We start from the raw sequence: 16712 nt of genomic DNA on the forward strand, positions 1-16712 counted from the left end.
CAGTGACTTGGATGAGTAACTTTAATCTGATTACTGCATTGGAAATAGTAACGCGTTAGATTACTCGTTACTGAAAAAAGAGTCAGATTAGAGTAACGCGTTACTAACATCACTGGTGGGCAGCACCTTTCACCTATAAGCATTATTGTGAATGATTCAGAGCGTCAGCCCAAACGTTAACATTAACTTTAAAGCAAAGAGAAAAAAACATTTTTTCAGAAATTGTCTGATATACGTAATGGGGAAGATAAGGTGTAAGGGTGGGCGGGGCTCCATAAACCGGCTCTGGTTCATTGTGAAACGCTATTGGAGCAAATGGCCAGTCCCAGCGCAGGGGGTGGGTCTGGTCTTTTGGGAATACTGTGGGGGGTGAATATTACTGCGCATGCGCGTTTCCCTCCCTCTGTCTCTCTCTACATCACTCCATCTATCCATCCATCTATCTATGCACATCTATGTCAGTGACCATAGTAACCAGCGCACGGGGAGCTTAGCAACGCAGAGCGGAGGAGGAGGAGGAGAGCTTCACCACAGATGAAAAAACAGGTCAATAAATAAATAAAGAGTGACTCTGCTGATCCGCTCCGGATCATCTCAGCGCAGAGAATCAACTGCCGTGTATCGGATCCTCCGCTCCGCGCTGAATCAGGCGGATTTCGGCCTGTTTTGGTGGTTCTAACCGCGGGGATGAAGTTCGTCGTGGTGCTGGTGGCCGCCGGCATGCTGGCCTTCGTGGGCGCGATCATCTGCATCATCGCCAGCGTGTATCCGCGCTCCCGGGCCGCCGCGCCCCTGGCCCTGGCCGACAACCACTCCGCCGACGCGCTGCTCTCCTCCGGCTCGGTGGCGCAGGCCGGTCCGCTGGGCGCTCTCCACGGTGCTGAATTCCCGGGCGCGCTCAACGGACCCGACGGCCCCGACTCTCTGGGCGCGCTGCACCGACCCGACTCATTCGAGGGGGGTGGGCTCGGCCTGAGCCTGGAGGTGCCCTTCCCAAACGAGCTCACCGGCTCTCCCGGCCCCAAACACTTCTCCTTCAGCCGGCTGATCTGCACTCCCGTCCCGCCGGGCGACTGCAGGACCCGGAGTCTGAAGGTACAGGCCGACCAGCCGTACGCCGACGGAGGAGACGCCGACGAAGACGATGACGACTGGGGTCAGCTGAGCGCCGCCGCCGAGGAGCTCCGGCAGACCGTCCTCAGGCAGAACGACCAGATCCTCATGGACCAGAGAACCATCCAGGAGCTGACGGGGAAGCTGTCGGAGTGCGAAAGCGGCCTGGAGGAGAGGAGTGTTCCTGAGCGCACCGTCGGAGCTTGGGCAGCCGGCCGTCGGCGACTCATGGCCGGGGACGACGTGAGCACCTCGGCAGCACAGCTGCAGACAGCGAGGGCCGTGGAGGAGCTGGAAAGGGCCATCCTCCAGCTGAAGGACCGCATCGAGAAGCTAGAGGTGAGTACAGGCCTGAGCAGACACCCGGGTTCCTGTATGCCTCTGGGGGTCAGACCTTTGGTTCCACCTCAAAGTAGCGCTACACTTCATAGGTAGAATTCCGCTCTCTTTAAATTAAGTCAGGATAAGTGACTGATGAGCATAAAGGAAACTACAGCTGAGAAGTCACATGGACACTCACATTAGTTTTGGTGAGTTGGCACTGGATGGGCAGAGCTGAAATGAGTGTTGACTTATCGTCTAATCAGAATTAATACCCAGATTAGGTGAATATTACATTTATATTTATTATTTGTAGCCCTAATTGGTAAGAGTTTAGAAAAATCCATTAATTATTGATTAACCCTCATTCAGTCTAATGTTGGCTAGTTTCAGAAATTATTTTTGACAGAACTAAACATGTTCTTCAGGGAATCAAAGCTTAGAAAATTATTAATCAAGATGTAAGTGGATAGACAGACAGACAGACAGATAGATAGACAGGAAGACAGACAGACAGACAGACAGACAGACATGACAATATTACCACTAAAAACATGTAATGCCTAATTAAAATCATCATTTTTTATTGTTATGTTGTTCCCTGTGTATCATATATAAAATGGTTTTAGACAGCACCTAAAATAGTTCCAGTTCAGTACTACACTCCTTTCAAAAATGATTCCACCGTATAGAAAAGTACATTAAAGGTTCATTAAATTGCAATCGGCAAAATGTTTTTTTATCATAGACAGTGTATATTTATATTTATATTTATATTTATATACAGTGGTGTGAAAAAGTATTTAGTTTTTGCTTTTTTGTCATACTATGATGTTTCAAACTATCAAGCAGACTTTAATAGCAGACAAATGTAACCTTTTTTAAAATTATGATTTCATTTATTAAAGGAAAAAACAATCCAAACCATCCTAGTCCTATGTAAAAAAAAATAATTGCTCCTCCATGAATGAACTGTGATTAATCACACTTTTTGCAAAGCTAAGTTCAATTTCACTGGTCACAACCAGGTCTGATTACTGCCAGACCCTTAGAATCCATTAATCATTTAAATGTAACCTAATCTCAAAAATCAACACATTATGCTGCGATCTGAAGAAATTCGAGAACAAGATGAGAAAACAAAGTCATTAACATTTATCAGTCTGGAAAAGGTTACAAAGTCCTTTTGTACAAATTCAGGCTTTGGGACTCTTGTGGATCACAGTGAGAGCTACTATTCACAAATAGAGAAAACATGGAACACTGGTGAATTCTCTCAGGAGGGCCTGGCCTACCGAAATTATAAACAACTCATCCAGGAAGTCCCAAAAGAACCCAGAACAACATTTAAAGAACTGCAAGTCTCACTTGCCTCAGTTAAAGTCAGTGTTAATTACTTAATAATAAGAAAGAAACTGGGCAAAAACAGTATCTATCCAGAGTTCCAATCACATATTTACCAACAAACATCTGATCAGATGATCTCCAACTTTGGGAAAATCTTCTGTGGGCTTGGGGAAAAATTTACCTTTTTGGAAGGTGTGTGTCCCGTTACATCTGGTGTTAAAAATAACACATAATTTCAGAAAAAGAATATCATACTGAAAGTTAAACATGGTGGTGGTAGTGTGACGGTCTGGACAACTTGCTCTCAATTGATGGGAACATTAATTCTGCTCGCTACCAGAAATTCATTCTGAAGGAAAATGTTGTGCCCTCAATTTGTGAACTTAAACTCACCAGCAAGTCCAATCAAGTTTTTTTTTTTTTAATGAGTTTTATAGGAACATTTACAAAATTGCAGTATTTTTTTTAAGTAAACATTTCAGGGTTCATTCTGTTATTTTGAAATGTATTTTAAGCAAAGTTTGCCACTTCACAAGTTCAGAACACAAATTGGAATTGGATGAATAACATTAAATGTCAGATGGGATCCTTTTTGCATCAGATATCTTTTTTTTCTTGACGTTATATACATTCTAAGACACATTTACAGACATGGTTCTTTATAGAACTGAAAGTGGCTCTTCTATGGCGTCGCTCACAGAACACTTTGAAGCATCGTTATTTGTAAGAGTGGATGTGGATCACTCACGTCTGTCTTGGTTCAAATAAACAATTAAAATCTTTCTAATGGAACCAAAACAGGTTCTTCTCTGGCAAATATGTGGCAACATTGTTGAGATTTTCAGTTTTGAGAAAGTGTGTGCACACAATGGCCAACACAGATTTCCAATAAATAAATGATTCTCTCTCTCTCACACTCTCTCTGTCTCTCACTCTCTCTCTCTTTCTCTCTCTCACACTCTCTCTGTCTCTCACTCTCTCTCTCTTTCTCTCTCGTTCGTCCCTGGGCTCCTGGGTTGTGTTCTGCTGGGGGAAAACACATGCATAAAATATGAGCGAGTGAGAGAAACAGCCTTGGGGTAGATGCCTCAGGGTTCTGGCTAAAGACAAGCTCTTTCTCTTTAGATGCTTCACCTCTCCTGGCTTTCACGTGTTTCAGGTTCTATGCTAAAATAATCTTATTTTACACACTATTGAAGCCTCTCTATTGGACCTTATTAGGCTGGGATGATGCAGGTCTGTTGCTTGGTATTATATGCTAATAGAAGGAGCCATAAGAGGACAATAAGAGCTAATCCTTCATAATAATAATTTTTTGATTGATTGTGTGATGTCATATTTCTGTGCTCTTTTTGTTGTCATTATCAGCACAGCATATCTTCTCTATTCACTATTCTCTCTCTTTCATCTCACTGTCTGGATTATTTGTGTTTAATTGAATTTCAATCAGTAATTCAGTTAAATTCACTTTTCACTTACTGCCACTATAACAGTGGCAGTAATGTTTTTATGTCTCTTAGTTCCTTTTATTTTATTTCAGCGTGGCCTGATTTTTATTGGTAGTACTTTGGCATTGATGAGGCAGTTTATTTTTTGTCTTTTTTCCAGTGCAATTTAGTAAATTTTACTTTGCTCATTTATTGTCATACTAGTTTTTCTTTTCAGTTCAGTTCAGTTTTCTCTGTTTCTCAGTTCAGTTCAGTTTTCTCTGCAACAAATGAATTGTTGCATTGCACTACTTTACACTAACAACTACACTATTGCATAATACTCCTGATTGCTTAATTCTAATTAGATATCAGTACAAAAATAAACATACAAATAGGGCACTATTGTACACTCTTCGCAAGGTGTGCTGCGATGCTAGTTGCTATCTTATAGTCTGTCAACAGTCTGTTTTCACGCCTTGAACCTCCACCGTAATATATATATATTGGAGCAGCCTGGTGGCCAATCTTCATTAATTGCACATTGAACCAGTAAGAGCAGAGTGTGATGGTTCAATTAGCAGGGTAAGAGCACAGTTCTGCTCAAAATATTGCAATGCACACAACATTATGGGTGACATACCAAAGTTCAAAAGAGGACAGATTGTTGGTGCACGTCTTGCTGGTGCATCTGTGACCACGACAGCAAGTCTTTGTGATGTATGAAGAGCCACGGTATGCAGGGTAATGTCAGCATACCACCAAGAAGGACGAACCACATCCAACAGGATTAACTGTGGATGCTGTAAGAGGAAGCTGTCTGAAAGGGATGTTCGGGTGCTAACCCGGATTGTATAAAAAAAAACATAAAATCACGGCTGATCAAATCACTGCAGAATTCAATGTGCACCTCAACTCTCCTTTTTCTACCAGAACTGTCCGTCACCACAATAAATTATTGTGGTCTAAAACCAAATCCTGCTTCAAATAAACAAAAAATGAATAAAGAATAAAATAACATAGCTGTTCCCTTAAGTGAGCTGCTGGCCTACTTTTACATTGTGAATGCGCAGGTCATTATTCTCTGCTGAGACACACAAAGCATCGTGCTGTTAAGATATCAACGTGCCAGTCAGAGTGCACCTGGCTCTAAAAGGGAATGTCAGATTGCATCCTGATCGGTTTATTGCATGTTATACCAAAAACACACCCATGATTTATTATTAGAATTAGTACACGCCTTTTGCGCGTTTTGAGACGAGAAAGGTGTATTTTTTGCACCCTCATGATACCAAAGACACACTAACACGCCCTAAATCAAGCTCTGCGATTCACAATTGTACTATAGATAGCTAAAACAGGGCATATATAATTACAATTAGTTGAGAAAAATGGTACTTGTACATCTCTGTTTATAAGTGTCATCAGTGCAACATTAAAAGTCAACTGATATGTCTTCCTCTGTGTTTGCTTGCTCAGAAATACAGTTTATTTTAAAGCAATAAATCTACACATTTTCAGGTTTATTACACCATGTATCAAAACTTTTGACAGCGAAAACAATGAGAAATGACATCATTAGCGACAGCAAGAGGAAGGGGTTTAAGGGTTAATGCACTTTTCAGTGTTTCAGAGCATGTGTCTCTCTCCTCTCTTCTCAGCTGGAGATGGTTCCTGCGGTGCTGAATCACTCGGAGGCGGTGGTGGGGGCTCCTGGTGTATCGGGTCATGCTAGTGGGCGTGTGGAGGATGTGGGTGGAGATCTGGAGAAGAAGGTGAAGCTGCTGGAGGAGGGGAGGAAGAACCTGCGCAAAGAAACACAGAGCCACCACCAGCACATCGACAAGGGAATCAACACCCTGCAGGAGCGCATCTCTGACCTGGAGCAAAGTAAACAGGGGGGGCTACAGGGCTGAACATGGGGCAGTGAGGGAGAAGGGCTGGGCGATATGGCCAAAAATTAATATCACAATTATATTAATATGTCTATTTCTGTGAATATGTAGACATCCAGGTAACAGAACATGTTATAAGATGTTAGCCCCAGAAAATTAGCCTTTAACATTATGAACCTTCTGAAAACGTGAGAAATACTGATTGTTTGCATTACAACATATTACAACATATTTTACATAACAATCACACCAAACAAATACAACATCAAGAAAACTTTAATAATAGTAATATTTCCAAAAATAAAAATGAAAGCAATGAAACAGTTGACAGAGCAGCAATTTAAAAATTGAGCATTTAAAAATGTTAAATAAAAACAAACATAATAGGAATGTTAGTCTTTTTTAATTCTGAAAATATTCTATTGTCCAAAAAAAATTGAAAGAGTGGAAAAATCATATCACCACTAATGAAACATTTCATTTCGCATTTTAGATTGGTGTTAAATTATGGTCCAGCCCTATAGGGGGGTGAGCTGTCATTGAACAGACTATAATGGTCATAATTCATTTGTACAAACCATTTTCCAACCTGTCTGTCTTTTCCCCATATCATTAAGAAGGCTGTTTGTTTTTATTTGTGCTGATTATGCAAATTAGCTGTGCTATATTTGATTACCCAGTGGTGGGCCTAATTCAAAAGGTAGAAACAGACTGAAATGGCTTAAATGACTTAAGTAACACTTATGTTTCAGACAATCAGCAGTAAAAATACTCTTATCTTTTCAATGTGAAATGAGAGAGAGTGCTCGTATACACTACATTGCCAGAAGTATTTAATTACCCATCCAAACTATGACATTTAGGTGTTTCAAAATTGCCACAGATGTAGAAAACCAAGCACCTAGGCATGCAGACTGCTTCTACAACAATAGTGAAAAGTATGCATCGCTCTCAGGAGCTCAGTTTTTTCCAGCGTGGTACCATGACAGGATGCCACCTGTGCAACAAGTCCCATCTAGAAATTCCGCACTACTAAATATTCCACACTGTCAGTGCTATTATAACACAGTGGAAGCGACTGGGAACTACAGCAAATTAGGCCCATTACAATTGCACAGTGTGGTCAGCAGATGTTGTGCACAGTCAATCACTACAGACCTCCAAACTTCATGTGGCCTTCAGATTAGCTCAAGAATAATGTGTATAAAGCTTAATGGAATGGGTTTCCATGGCTGTGCAGCTGCATACAAGCCTTAGGTGACCAAACACAATGCAACACGTCAGCTGCAGTGGTGTAAAGCACGCCACCACTGGACTCTTGTGCAGTGGAGACATGTTCCCTGGAGTGACGAATCAGGCTTCTCCCTCTGGCAATTGTCTGGTAGCCAGGAGAATTTCACTCTGACTGCATTGTGCCAAGTGTAAAGTTTGGTGGAGGGGGGATTATGGTATGTAACTGTTTTTTAGGAACTGGGCTTGGCCCCTTAGTTCCAGTAAACAGAATCTTAATGCTACAGCATACCAAGAGATTTTGAACAATTTCATGCTCCCCACTTTGCGGGAAAAGTTTGGGGACGGCCCCTTCCTGTTCCAACATGACTACACACCAGTGAACAAAGCAAGGTCCATAATGGATGAATTAGAGCACAGACTATGGGACAAGCCTTCTCGTTCAACATCAGTGCCTGATCTCTCAAATGCGTTTCTTGAAGACTGGTCGAAAACTCCCGTAAAGTTGAACCTGGTCCAACATCATATTAAACCTTAGGAATTAAGAATGGGATGTCACTTCAGTTCATATGTATGCAAATGCAGACTAGCAAATGTGTTTGCCAATATAGAGTATGTACATCACAGTGTGGGTTCATAATTCATGTTCATGATTCATTCAAAATACACTCACTGTTTTTGGGTTACTCTGCTTCAGTGTTCCATATAAAATGGATAGTACGTTTTAAAACTTCTCACTTTCTGTTATTCCAGGTCTCACAGTCCCCCCATTCCCACAAGGCTACAAGCTGTCTTTCCCCCTGCGCACCAACTATATGTACGGCCTGGTGAGGCGGAATATTCCAGAGATGTATGCCTTCACAGTCTGCATGTGGCTGAAGGCGTCTGAGAACGGAATTGGAACGCCATTTTCTTACGCCGTGGCTGAACAACCCAATGAACTTGTTCTCCTGCAGGGGGTTCACAATCCAGCCGAGCTGTTGGTTAATGACAAGGTGAGTTAAAACACACCTCAAACAATGTATATGTTTATACTTTCAGAGAGAAACATATTTACATTGAGGCAGTGATTAACCATCGAAGTAAGTTTGCTTTTTTAAATCTACAAGGCTGTACAACTAATATGGAATGGAAGCATTTTATCCTAAGAGACCTGAATGAGCCTGGATAGGTTGAATTAACTTTAATCATTTAATTAAGTACACATTTTAAGTAATTAGGTTAATTAGATGTAAAACCTTTAGTTATTATGTTTAATTAAAGTTCTTTTAATTGATTTGTATTTGTTATAACAATTGCTTGGCATAATAGTTCTTCTTTTTAGTTGAATTTGTATTTAGTCTTGATTTTTTTTTCCATTTAAGTAAAATATAGATTTTAAGGGCTTATGGAGAAAGAAATTGCTATAAAGAGAACAGCATAGCATACAGTCACAGAGTTAGCAGCTCAGAAAATGATGCTTGCTCTTACAGCCTACAACATAGAGACCAGGCATTTAAACATAACATATAATCTACAAGTGTACCCAGGGTGGCCTGGGGGGAATGACTACATACTGAGAGTGAGTGTCAAAAACTGGGGTCAAAGATATCTGTTTAAATCTGTTTCCACTAATGTTCACCTCAGCTCAAAATATAACAAATTGGAATATCCAATTTTGCGTAAAACAGACTTAATATATTTGCTTATTTTTCAAACTAAATTTACAGTGTAGAGGGGCTGACATTATGTTTTTTTTTGTGGTAAAGGAGGCATAGATTTTTGGAGAAGTGTAGGTGAGGCAACACTGTTGGAACACTGTACCAACTGTTAAGTATGGTGGTGGTAGCAACATACTTTTGCTACAAGTAAAATTTGTATATTGAAAAAAAAAGCTGATGGAAAAATTGAGGAGGGTTATCTCAGAATTCTTACCCATAAACTCAGACCCTTTAAACTTAGACACAATTGAAAGATAGGATGGGATGATGACCCCAATTACAGCTCAAACCTATTTACAAGAGGAAAACACTGTTAAAATATATGGACTGTGAACCTAATATTAGATGCAATGTATATATTTGTGTATATCTTTTTTTACGCTTCACTGTTTTACTGTAAATGTGTCTACTCTGTTGTTTAAACAGCAAAGTTGCACTACTGGCATTTTGAGCTAATTATTTCTGTAATCCTCATGTAAGTTATGAGCTAAGGATAACATGCTTCTATTGTACTCTGACCCACAGGTGGCGCAGTTGCCCCTGACCTTCCCTCAGGGCACTTGGCAGCATGTGTGTGTGAGCTGGACTTTGCGTGATGGTGTGTGGAAGGCCTATCAGGGCGGAAAACTAAAAGGGCGGGGCGAGGGTCTGTCAGCGTGGCATCCAATCAAATCAGGGGGTGTGTTGGTGCTGGGACAGGAACAGGTAGGTTGGAAAGGGCAGTGGGAGGGGCTCTGAAATGGTGGAGCTGTTTTATCTAGGCTTCCTTGAAAGTGCTGTCATTATCTCATAAAACTGAACTTGTTTTTTTTTGCTGGTTTATGTCACTAAGATGGTATTCACGTAGCATAACAAAGTCAAGCATAGTTTAGAACTGAACCTAGACAAAAAACATATATTTTGTGTAATGTTTTAGTCATCATGGATAGTGTTACTGCCCTATATAAGTATCCTAGGTATATAGGATAATTACATGGTTCTTACATTGTTTGCCTAAATAAGCTAAGTAAAGCTAGGCTAAGTAAACAAAACTGTATTTAAAAAAGACTTTCTTTTAAAGTCAAACAAGCACTGGATGTTAATCTACACAGATTTCTCTCCTAAAAAGATTTCCAAATTTTATTCAGCAATAGGCTGGAGCATTAGCATTAGCGGCTAACCATTCCAGCAGTGCTAGCCGGGGTTAGGAGCTGTCTACAGGCTGATAACACCCCCCTCTGTAAGGGGAAATAGCCAGCGCAGTTAGCAGCTAATGCTAATGCTACTCCAACCCTGGTGCTGGAGAACTAAACTGAAACTCCTGTAGAACTCTGCTGTTTGGTGGAGTGCCTTTACTGCTCTTTACAACTTGACTGGTAAAATTCATACATAAGGCTTACTGGATTATAAGGTGCACTGACGATTTTTGGGAAAATTAAAAGATTTTAAGAGCCCCTTATAATGCAAAAAATATGGTATCCACATATATATTTATCTGCCCTGTTCTGTAGGACACACTCGGGGGGCGCTTCGATGCCTCTCAGGCTCTGGTGGGTGAGCTGTCACTGTTTAACCTGTGGGACCGGGTGCTGCCACCGGGGGAGGTGGCTGCCTTGGCGTCCTGCAGAAACCCCCCACAACAGGGGAACGTGGTGCCCTGGATCGAGCGGGACATCGATGTGTTCGGGGGGGCTGTCAAGGAGCCCGTGGACCCCTGCTCTGGTGGGACTGGGGCCCAGAAGTGAGGGGTGGCACTGTGGGGAAGGGGTTGGGGAATGGCATGAAGATTGGAAGGATGGCTTTGAAGGGTTTCTTGGTGAAGAACGTCCACTGTGGAACTACATTCATATACATGCTCACTGTTGTGTATGTGTGCCTGGCAGGGATTTGTGTATGTATGCGTGTGTATCTGCAGGCAGGGAGGCTGGCTGGTGTCCATTAGTGTCTGTGTGCACTACCGTTTAAAAGGTCTGGATTTGTCTTATCAATTATAATTTAATTATCAAACTATAATGCTAATTAAATTTAGATTACATTCCCAAACTGGGTTTAATGGCAGGTCCAGCTCAACCAGGACACTTAAGGCTTAAAACAGCTAGTCAAGTAATGTGATTCATTGTGTATGTTGCTGTTTACAGTCAGTGTAATACACTAAACTCAAAACCTGCTTAGAATTTTACTGTAAGAACAAACCATAGCTGGTTAGCTGACTGATGCAAAGGTTTAACTACTGCCTTATTTTAAAACTACTAAAAATGATCTGTTATTGAATGTTAGCCAGATTAACCAATGCTATCTATCTTACTGCCTGATATTGGCCAGTTAGTTGCCATCCACCAAAGATGTAGTTGGTTAAATATTTTAGATTATGTTTTTTTTTTTTAAATAAGACTAACACTGATCACAATAGGCACAAAACACGGTCTAGCTAAATGGGCAAAATGAATAACTTGCTTTTAAGAAAAGACAAGAGCTTGAAACAACCAAACTCAAACAAAAACAATGGCAGATTTATCAAAAAGGCTATGTTTAGAGCTAATCCTTAACATAAAACACATTCTGTACATCAGTTAGAGAACTTTCTGTGTTTAAACTGCTAATATCACATTAGATAACATTATCTGTCTGTTTAAACATCAAGAAAAAACAAGCTTTTCAGAAACAAAGCAGTACTAAATAAATCTGTACTAGTTATTGACTTTTAAGCTCATCTGTATACTATTTTTTTATATAAAAGAAATAGCTTTTTAATAATTTTGGAAAAGATGTGCACTTCCTGAGATCATGCCCAGAAACAATATATGTAATTATTTTTACTTTTATTATAGTTTGCTGTCATGCTCTGGAATTCTACCAATCTAGTATTTGATTAATGCCACTGTATTTAGGAAAGTTAAATTCATATATGAGCAACAAAATGCGTTTTATATGACTTTTTTTTAACGGTAGTGCGCCCTACATGTGTGTCTTCGGATCTGCAGAGCCATATGCTACAAATGCTAAGCTTTATCCGTGTTGTCCAATGTTCTATGGCTATATTTATGTGTCCCTCACGCCGGTCTGCTCCTTGCCCACAGTAGAGTACTGCAGAAAAGTAATGTTGCATTTTTTTCTCTCTCTTTTCCTTCACTGCATTCATGCTTTGCTTTCCACTACAGGCATACAGCTTCAGCAATGTTTCTGTTCTTGTTTTTGTTTCCTACACATTTATACTGTTGTTTGTAAAATGCTTGTTGGAGTTCCGCCACGACAACCGCCTTTACTGTGTACTAAACTCACTAAATGTGCAGCGTGATTTTTGATATTTTTATTATTACATTACTTCTTATATTTTGTTCTTTTTATAATCTAAATGCAAGGGTTCTTTTGATAAATAATTTGCAAAACGCAAAAGGCCGTGGGAGTAAGAATCGCAGTACGCTGCAGTATTTCATGCGTTTATTCCGTATACCATGGGATGTTTTCGTCATCGTGTTTCAGAAGCTCATCAGTCGCTCTCACGTGTCACGCGGAGTGAAGAATCATAAGGAAGTGCCTGTCTGGGTGACCACACCCACTTTTCTTTTTCTTTTTTCTCCTTTTTTGCTATTGGTTGATGATGATCAGTTGTGATGTCAATGTAGTGCTTGTTCATGCATTGTTTGCACCGTAATGGAGTTATGATGATATTGTGACGTGGATGAAAACATAAAAAAATACTGATAAAACTCTGTTGTGGCTTTATTTCTTTAATTCTACCTAGGCCTGTCACAATAATTACATTATTGACTTATCGTACAATATATGGACATTTTTGACCTCAATATTGCCATTGTATATTTATTATCAAAGCCTTTGTCTTTGATTAAAAACAGCAGTTTTAGTCTATTTATATTCTGAAACTACAGAAACTGTAAATCTGTAATAGTAAAAACTTGCATTTTAAAAATTTTATAATTATATCTGTGCAGAGCTGGCACAAAGCATATTCGAATTATGCAGCCGTGTAAGGCCACCAAGCCACCAGGGGGACTCAAGAGCACCAGGATTTCATGAGGAAAAATATATAAATATAATAAAAAATATAAAAAATAACACAGTAATAATGATAATAATACAAAGGCAATGGTATTACACACATAAAAGTGATTTTAATATCTGCAATATATGTAGAAGGAAAACCCTTCACACCACACCACACAAGGGTTAAACAACCCTGAAGTCTGTATGTAGGCTATCTATGTTCCACAAACAGAAAAGAGAAGATAAATATAAATAAACAGAGTTCCCCCTCCTCTTATTGATTAAGGTAGAGCTTTAGCTCCCTTTTTTGCAGAAATGAATTTACTGCGCATAAGGAGATTAATTGTTGGTAATTTACTCTGCTTGCTTTTTTAGTTTTTTTTATGCTGTTATAAAATTAGTTTGGTAGTTATATGTTCATTTTGACAACAATAAAGCAGATACATATTTCTCCTCACCACAACACAAATCCAGTTAATAGAAGCTGTGAGACTATGAAACGTGATCTGCTGTTTTATGTACTTCTCACTTACAGTAGCTCTTCCTCTGGTGAAATCCCCCCTCACTTACTGTCCCTCATCACCACCACCAGCATGCGGTTACTCATCAGGTTCAGTCTCCACCTGCTTCTCGCTCTGTGATTCAGAGCTTTAGTCATTTTATACATTACTGGTGCTGCTGCTGCTGCTGCTGGTAACTGCACAGTCAGAAAGTTCTGTAAGCTTTCTACATTTTAATGCATCACTTTCTGAATCATGGCTTTTTTTTTTCAACTTCCCATTCAATTTTTTTTTATGTTATCTGCTGAAACTATCGAATCACTCAGTGTTCTTTCTTGGCTTTTAGGTCTGTGGAATTTATGCTTGACAAATGGATAAATAGTAACTGTAATACTGTAAAATCTCCTTTATTTGATGACAGCATCAGTGTTGGGCACGTTACTTTGAAAAAGTAATTAGTTATAGTTACTAGTTACTTCTCCAAAAAGGTAACTGAGTTACTAACGGAGTTACTCCACTATAAAAGTAACTAGTTACCAGTAAAAGTAACTATTGCGTTACTTCGCCCTGTAAAAATAAATAAATAAAGAATAAATAAAGAAAATAAATGATGTAATTACTATTATTATTAGAAAAATAACAAACAAAAATAAACCCAAAATGTTGACAAAAATATAGTCTAACGAATAAAAAAAAATAAGAAACGAAAAACTCCACAGGACCAAAGAAAATTACTAAGACATGTAATACTGAAAAAAAACGGAAAAAACAAGTACGTCTGGGGATAAAAATTAAACAAACCAAACCACACTCAAAGAAATAAATGTATATATAAACAAAACAAAAGAATGGACAAAAACAACAATCCGTTAAAAAAACTCATTTAAATCCATTAAAAAACTCATTTAAAACAATCACAGGCTTTTTGCGCAGAATAATAAAAGTTTCGGTTAGTTTCAGTTTCAAATCATGAAAACAGCTCACCAAAACCTCAACCTATCCTTTATATTTGACAATATTTGATTAACTTACAGGTCCTTACTTATTTTTATTTAACTGAACTGAGTTGTAAATTATTTATAGCCTCGCGCTGAATTCAGCTCTGTGCTGCGAAAGAGAGAGAGAGAGGCGCAGCGCATTTTGCCTGATTTCTCTTTATTAATTAACAGTACATTTGTTGGCTTTAGTAAGTTTAATAACATTAATTTTAGTATACTTGTCAGATCTTATTTATAAAAACTTTTTTTAGAAGACAGAGGTTATTCTGCGCGCAATGCCGCGCCGCTGCGCCAAGCACCACTTTGCGTGCCTGACATTTCAGAGCGCTGGACGAGATTTTAATTCATGAATTAATATATTTAATATTTTAATAAATTTGCCCTGGTGATAAGAAACGAATGCTAACATATAGCGTTATATTTCTGTGTATTTCAAATGTTTTAAGTTTTATATAATTGACGGGCAGCACCAGCGCCAGATTGACAATGTGCTTTGTTTTTCAGATATAAAAGTGAAATTCAGTTAAATAATAGCAAAGTTAACTAAAATAAATTTATGTTCAGTCAAAGTTATTTTCTCTTTTAATTTTCCATTTCAAAACTCCAGCATTTGAGTGAGAATAAGCATCTGTTGAAATTTTTAAACAGCAGAATGCCTAGTTACAGTTATTTAGTCTGTGTACTAAACATAAATATAAATCCTTATAACTGACAGAAATAAATATAACTAATAATAATTTATAGTTACAGTGCAGATTTTTAAGTATATATATTTTTTCATAGTTGATTGCTGAAGGCTCTGGGTGTGGTTTATTTTTATGTGGTAAAGATGTGATGGTATGGAGTATTTTGGAGCGCAGGGTGAGCAATCGCGCTAAGCTTTTTTCCGCCGCCAAGATAAAAACACGCCAGAAATTTACCTCAACACACATCATTTCCAGACCACCACGCCCATCGGTGTTAATATATTCCAAAGTCCAACGCTATTTTAAGGACGCGTGCAAGGCCTAAAAATAGACTGTTGACGGTGGCAAAGCGCCACGCTACACGCCTTGTGCGGGGTGTATGATAGGGCTCTTTGTCTGTATGCGCAAAGTTAAAAAAAAGTTCATTCAGCTGCTAAAGTAACGTGCAGTAACGGAGTGTCGAAAATGGTAACGGCGTTATAGTTACAGTCAGAGTAATTAGTTAGATTACTCGTTACTGAAAAAAGTAATTATTTTAACGCCGTTACTCCCAACACTGGACAGCATTCACTACTTATCTGTCTGGTAGGCATTTAGAGCTCATTACCAGCCTGAGAGGCGCATAGTAACTATAAAAATATAGTTAAAAATGTAGTTTAGTTTAAAAATAAAATATAGCTAAATATGTATTTATTTAGAGGGTGGCTAACACACTGCAAGCAACATACTTGGCAGTTTTAGTGCACTCAGCAGAGAAGTGCACTGTAAAAGAGATTGATCTGTTTAGCCAACTTATATTTGCTTGTTCACATAGATCTGATTTTTTTGTTCAAGCTATTACAATCTTCATGTTAGGAGAACTACAATATTCAAGTTGAGCAAGTGATTGTTTTTGTGTTTATTACACAAATAATAAGATAATCAGAACACAAAATCTCAACTTCTCTAAAACAATAGGTATTTTCAGTATATTTTTATAGAATTGCCAATACTGACAACTTAACACTGCAGCAGCACAACAGTGAACTCTGTAACTCCAAGCCAACATACTGTAAGCACAAGGAACACAGAACAAAAGTAACTTGCTCTTACAGCCTTCAACACTGAAGTCTGGCAATCAACACATATACATCACACTAACTTGCGACTAGTGTAGGGTAGCTTTGGGCAACAGACAACACAAAGATGATAAGTAAGGCAGAGGCCACACCCAATATGCAAATAAATGGTGCCAGGAGCCTTATGGGAAAGCTGTATGAACCAGCACTGTAGAAAAAGCATTGACACGTGTAGTTTACTAAAGTTGTTTGAAATCACATTTTTTCATTGGCTCAACAAACATTTTTAAGTTTTCAGGTTGAAGTTCTTCTTCATTTTATTGAGTTGTACTGGCCGGTGAGTTCACTCAACTCGAAAATATTAGTTCTCCTGACTAAAACACAAAATCACTTTTTAGAATGCCATGTTTCATGCGGGCACCTATTGCCGGCCCCTGGCTTATATATATATATATA

At 39.0% G+C, this 16712-nt stretch overlaps 1 protein-coding gene across 1 annotated transcript; it reads left to right on the plus strand.

Annotated features, from left to right (window-relative positions):
• The first annotated feature begins 385 nt into the window (after positions 1 to 385).
• Positions 386 to 12719, plus strand: nptxrb (neuronal pentraxin receptor b). The gene is made up of 5 exons (XM_022665380.2): positions 386 to 1452; positions 5870 to 6098; positions 8087 to 8328; positions 9559 to 9738; positions 10524 to 12719. The coding sequence occupies exons 1-5, from the start codon at positions 688 to 690 to the stop codon at positions 10755 to 10757; spliced, it is 1650 nt and encodes a 549-aa protein (XP_022521101.1). The 5' UTR covers positions 386 to 687; the 3' UTR covers positions 10758 to 12719.
• Positions 12720 to 16712: the final 3993 nt, after the last annotated feature.

This window comes from Astyanax mexicanus, chromosome 23, assembly GCF_023375975.1.
Source record: "Astyanax mexicanus isolate ESR-SI-001 chromosome 23, AstMex3_surface, whole genome shotgun sequence".
NCBI classification, from domain to species: Eukaryota; Metazoa; Chordata; class Actinopteri; order Characiformes; family Acestrorhamphidae; genus Astyanax; species Astyanax mexicanus.

Coding starts and splice junctions, on each gene's coding strand:
- nptxrb (XM_022665380.2), top strand. CDS start 688: ATGAAGTTCGTCGTGGTGCTGGTGGCCGCCGGCATGCTGGCCTTCGTG. Junction 8,329..9,558: donor AGCTGTTGGTTAATGACAAG/GTGAGTTAAAAC, acceptor TCTGACCCACAG/GTGGCGCAGTTGCCCCTGAC. Junction 9,739..10,523: donor TGGTGCTGGGACAGGAACAG/GTAGGTTGGAAA, acceptor CCTGTTCTGTAG/GACACACTCGGGGGGCGCTT.